Source organism: Rhipicephalus sanguineus, chromosome 1, assembly GCF_013339695.2.
Source record: "Rhipicephalus sanguineus isolate Rsan-2018 chromosome 1, BIME_Rsan_1.4, whole genome shotgun sequence".
Lineage (NCBI taxonomy): Eukaryota > Metazoa > Arthropoda > Arachnida > Ixodida > Ixodidae > Rhipicephalus > Rhipicephalus sanguineus.
Window position 1 is genome coordinate 299,830,184 of NC_051176.1, and position 6,023 is coordinate 299,836,206.

Here is a 6,023-nt window from a genome sequence, read left to right on the forward strand (position 1 = left end):
AAGGTTTTGTACGGGCTCCACGGGAAACAATGCCAAGCTCTTTGAGCAAGAACAGCAATCAGACTTAGTTGATGAAAAACTCCGTAAACAGGGGGTGGGTGGTTGAGCCGACGTTTTGACAAGTGCACTTGTCTTCTTCAAGGCTGGAACTGATTTCCTTAGCGCTTGTGTGTATATGCTTCGTACCCTCTCCTCCAATCCAAACAAAGGAGGAGAGGAGGGCAACTGCAAAAGCGGGGGTGGGGGAGAGGCTGCTGTGACAAATTGGGTGAATCAAAAGGAAAGGAGGATTCTGTGAAAAAAAAAACAAGAAAAAACAGGGGGGAGAGTGGGGGGGTCGACGTTTCACTGAATTGTGGTTGTGACAGGAAGCACCACTCAACACTGGTAGGTTAGAAATTTCTAGAATAAGGGCTTAACTCTCATTGGTTTTCGCTGTGTATGTACCATATTGAATGGATTCAAGAGCCCCATTAGAAACGTTAACACCTGCTGGCTGGAGTGTATTGAACTTGTGAATAAGGTATGACTGTATATTTTCTGTCTCTAGGGGACCGGAAGTTTGACTGAAGTGTGTAAAGTATGAGATCATCGAAGTTGTAACGTGCTACATTAAAATAGTGTGCCACTGCTATTGGTTTCTTCTTCGCCGTGTCCATGTGGCAAATCAGACTTAGTGTTGCTTTAAAGGGGCTCTGCAACACTGTCTCAGCACGGTCAGAAAATGCTGCCGATCGGTAGTCGAGGCTCCTGAGAACATGTGAGACAAACTTTATAGCGCAGAATGCGGCCTGTAATTTACAATTAATTCTCAAAGTCAGCTAGAAATTGCTCACTCTTCTCTCGAAAAATGATGCCATAAACCCAAATGACCGCGCCATAAACAGAAAGTCTATGGCCATTGGCTGATTTGAGCATCGTGAGCTGCATAGTTACTGCGGCCGCCGCAAGATGCCGCCACGTGGCCGCGCGCGCTTGCAGTCACACTGAAAGAAAGCCACAGATTCAAAGAGAAAAAAAGAAGAGAAAGTGCTCGAGGTCATGATGTACGCTGACGAATAAATGCATCTTCTTGCCCTCTTGTCATACTCCCCCCGCGTAGCTTTCAGTGCGCTTGCTGGTATGAAAGGAGAGAGAAAGTGCTTGAAGCTTGCCACAAATCCCTGTAACTCCACTCGTACTTGATGGATTCTAAAAATTTTTGCAGCAGTCGATTTGTGAGGCAATAAGCTCTTTTAATGAAGCCATTCGATGTTTATTTGGAAAAGTGTTGCAGGGCCCCTTCAAAGATGATGAGCCAGTTGTGGACGCTGCACCTTGTGTTGGGCCCAGCTGCTGGGATTGTTACCACGATAAGACAATGTATAACAATATGCGCAGAAGCAGCACTTCTGAAAGACCTCTGATCTTGACATCTTATCAGGATTCAAATTGTAGACTTCAAGCTAGACAAAATATCCTTCTGTGCCATGATAACACTGAACGAAAGCACATGTAAACAACATGCTTCAGGCAATGTAGGCAGTGTGAAGAGCTTGACTTGGCCGTGAAAATTTTGCTTTATTGTTGTTGGACAAATGCTGACAACCCAGCTAAGCTTGTCAAAATAGGGCACTGCTTTTTTAGAATTTTTAACTGCCCATCGCTAGATACTGCTGAAAGTTAAAAAGTGGGACATGACAAAATTTAGAGACGGTAATTTCTCGCCAGAAAGTTCTTGTACCTACAAAAATCAGTGACTGATCCTTATTTGGAAGCACTTTAAATGATGCAAGAACAAAAAGGTATAATTGTTTTGTCAGAAGAGATAGAAAAAGCTTATTAGAGGAAGGCAGAGAAGTCGGCCTTGAGCTAGTGTGCTCTGGCCTGCTACTCTGTGCAGAGAAAAAAGGAAAGGGGAGGAAAAGTGATGACGTGCGATGATATGGACAAGAAGATGTGATGCGTATGTGGAAGACCCATGTCACACAGTCATTTTCTTAAAATGTAAAATCTAGTCCAGTACTCTTCAAAAAGTCTTTAACAACTCTTGCAGCAGTTGCTGACACTGCCTTATCGCACACTGCAGATAAAATACAACTGCCATGTTTGCACTCTGATGGCTGAGAGTGCAAAAACCAGCATCTTCCATTGTGACAGATAGTGAAGAAAATAACAATAATAGGAGATTCAATGTATCGGAAAGTAGGCAGCATTCACAGTTTGTGCTGCCCGCTTGGCCAATAAAGTGCATATAGCGTCAAGTGAAGGCAACGCCCAGGTGAATTCAGTGGAGCATACTGGCATGACTGTGGTTAGCTCTAGCTGGGAGGTAAAATGTCTCAATAGTAATTTCTCGGGTTTTACATGCCAAAACCGTAATATGATTATGAGGCACGCTGTAGTGGGGGGCTCAGGATTAATTTCGAGCACATGAGATTCTTCAACATGCATCTCAGTCAAAGTACACGGGTGTTCTTGCATCTCGCCCTCATCAAAATGCAGCTGACGTGGCTGGGAATAAAACCTGTGTTCTTGAGCTTAGCAGCGCGACACCTTACCTGCTGAGCTACCCCATTGAGAAAAAAGAGTGAGAAGTTGTGCAAGACTTTATCTCCTGCAGGTGATGGTACCAGTGGCCTAACTAAGACCAGTAAGTTGCTATGCAATTTCCCATGAGCAATGTCAACAAAGAGTTGAAGTCACATAACGAGTACGGTATTTTCACATTAATGGGGGTGTTAGATACGGCAGCTATTACTTGCTTCAGCATCAGTTAGCTCATTGCCTGCCAAGCCACGGTGTCCAGGCACCCATTGCCAAGCTTTTGCACACATTGCTTCTTTAGTATAAATCATGTAAGTTGCTCGTTTTAAAGTTTCCAAATTTTGGGGGGCTGCAAGTGCTGGCTAAAATCATGTTAGGTTTGATTGTTGGCAATTGTAGCGATTCTTTTTTTCATGGTAGACATAAGATTGATAGATGCTGGTAAAAAATGCTGCCAAGGTTCAACATTGTTTCATACTTCCCTAAGCAGCTTGTTCCTAGGCAAATCTTTTAAGGCTGCCCAACAAAGGCATATTAGCCTCTTACCACACAGCTGATCACTGATAACATTAATAGTTCAATATTCCAGCATTAAATATCAGCAATGAAAACCACAGTAGTCAATTGTGTCACGACTATAAACATCTCACACAAAGCAATGACCAGAGGTGATAATGCACCATAAAATGCTTTTGTCATAATTTAGGTGTGACACTGCATCTATGATGTAAGTGCAAAATCACACTTTGAAGTAGAACGATTAAAAGAACTTATTCAGTTACTGTTTATGCAAAGCAAATGAACAATGAAGACAAAAGTTATAACACCACATCAACCTTACTGCACTAACTTTGCCAAGAAAGACATACACAATCTGTCTCATCTTTAGTTTCTCTTCACTTACAAGATAAGGCAACTCCAAAAATGTGTTTGAAGTGGACCATAGCCTAGCACACAGTAATCAACACACCCTCAATCACAGCTGTGGTCCACTGAAGGGCAGTGCTGTCATAATAGCCACATGGTTTAGGAGAAGTAGATGTAGCCTTTATAGCATTGTCAGTCATTACACTCAAGGTATAGGCCCCCCTCCTGTTTCACAATCAGAACGACTTGTTCACACACTACATTATCGTACAAGCAACATGCAAATGCACTTAGGATAATTAACCAGAGCAACATTTTTTTGGAAAAGTGCTAGAACTATGTAGGGTAGTATCGGTAAAGAGTGAAAATTGCCCTTTAAAGCATTCATCACGACATGCCACTGCTTCAGGATGGAAAAAGTACACCACATACGATGCACAAGAGTTCATACGCCAAGAGCTGCTTCTTACTACAGGCATATAAGAAGTCAGTCTCCATCAACTTACTTGTCCGAAGAGAAAATATGCGGGCAACTAATAACTGAGACAGCATAGCACAGTGCGATAAGGAATCATCAATTCAATGCGGCGGAATTTATATACGAAGGACAACTGAGAACACGAGCAAATGAACTGCACGAGCACAGTGTTTGGTCATAATTATGGTAACTGTGCGTCTGCGCCGGAAAGCACAATAACTGCAGCCATGAAAACGAAATGTCAGCGAAAACACGAGACGATCGAGATCTAGTATTCGTTCCGCTCAACTCCTTTGCGACGTCTAATTCTTTGGGCGGCAGCGAGCAAGCCTCTGAAGTAATTAAGTGAACCTCATTTTTACTCATTATGCAAACGCTGTGAGTCAACAAACCGCATTAACAACAATCGGGAAACGCGGAAGCAGTCACGTGAATATGAATAGGTAAACTCACAGGAACGAGTTACGGAACATTCTCTTCGCTGAAGTTGCCCTCCAAATGAACAAACAGCAAAACACAAGGATGTCTGCTTTTATTAACGACAGTGCAGTGGTGATCGCTTAAAAAGAACGGCTGTTAAGTCGCGTTCAACACTTTCGACACCAATTACAAGCGCACGGCGCAGACGTTCTTTTTTCTGCGGATTACGAGCCCCATAATATTTACTGTAATCGATACGCCCACTAAAGGCCGGATTGCAAAGCATGCACTAACGAAGTTGTGCATTAACAACACGCATTAGGCGCTAGAGCAGCGTCTCGCGAAGCTGCGATCATGACATTTCGAAGACGCGTAACCAAGAGCAATGTTTACTCGAGTATTGCTCAGAGTAAACAAGGCGCTAGGAGCAAATGTAACAAGTTCAGCTGCAGTAACCAAACCCTTGATGCTCACCTTCTTTAGAAATGGACCAAATTCCGCATTTGACGGGCTACTTTTCAATTCACAGGAAAGCATCGGCAATCGAGGCGCCGACTCCATGGCTGTTTTGACGCACTGTCCGCCTAAACAGCGGCAAAGATGGCAATCGATGGCTTACAGTTGGCTAATGACTTTGCCTTTGGATGCATAAAACATTCGATAAGTTTCTGCTTGATTCTTTGCATAAAACCGTACGCTCCTTGATTCCCGCTTATTACATTGCTTTCACAAAGGTCCCATGAAGGCTACGTGAAAACAAATTGCTCTCAACGCTGCTCAACACTGCAACTCCGAGCAACAATGAAACTCCAAGCGCACCTTTCTAACATATGCACGGGTCAGCAGCAGTGCTACAACTACTGTGTACGTGCTGTGTAAACTCAAAAACCATTTACTCTGCCCTCCACATGTAATCGCCGAGCTTACAAAAGCCAAATTAGCAGCTCTTCTTCTTAGCCTCGAGCCATAGCCTCCGAGAGTGCGCGCGCGCGCAATCTCGGAGGCCACGCTTGAGCATTGTCTGCCGATGGTGGTGCCAACGTTTATAAACGTCGGGTGGTGCTGCGAGTAGAGCACTGCTAAAGTCCACTGCTAGAGTTACTCGAGTTACTGTATATGCTACCTAAATGTATTGGCCTCGAGGACCACCACTGGAAACGCCGACGCCGCCGTCGGCGTGACGTGCTTGGCAGGATCATGTGAGGTCCATTCGTTTCACCTGCACTTCGTGAACCGGTTCACGGTGGCGCTGCACTCCGGCATTCGTTAGAGTGCCTCGATGTCCTCCTCGCCCGCCCCTCCGTAGAGAGTGGAGACATCCTTTGACTGAGTTCCTGTCGCCAAAACCGGTTTTCATGGCACTGTCCGCCATTTTCACGCCGAGCGTTCGGGTCGAGACGTGGCTACAACGTGGCGGTAGTCGGAAGGAATTTGATGCGGTTGTAACTACGGCGTTCTTTGAGCGCTTTCACGCGAAATGCCTGACTGCTTTGTGCAGTGGCGTAGCAAGGGAGGAGGGGCACACCGTGCCCGTGTCGCCCCCTCCGAAATTTTTTTTCCCATGGGATACAGAGCACCAAATGACACTCGACCCCACTTATCTGCCCAGACCCAATGTCGGATCAAGGAAGTGCCCCCCCCCCCCCAAAAAAAAAAAAAAAAACATTCTGCCTACGCCACTGGCTGTGCGCCACTGTGCTCAAACCACTCGAGCAACGGTTGGCGACTGTTT

The 6,023-nt window shown here is 45.0% G+C and overlaps 1 protein-coding gene across 2 annotated transcripts in view; it reads right to left on the minus strand.

Moving 5' to 3' along the window:
• The window catches only part of LOC119379358 (tyrosine-protein phosphatase non-receptor type 23), a 94,330-nt gene extending 89,435 nt beyond the window's left edge, over positions 1–4,895 (minus strand). For both annotated transcript variants that reach the window (XM_037648666.2, XM_037648664.2), the window contains exon 1: positions 4,766–4,895. In XM_037648666.2, the coding sequence (XP_037504594.1) occupies positions 4,766–4,852 (87 nt within the window). In that variant the 5' untranslated portion in view covers positions 4,853–4,895. The remainder of the gene's footprint in view (positions 1–4,765) is intronic.
• Positions 4,896–6,023: the final 1,128 nt, after the last annotated feature.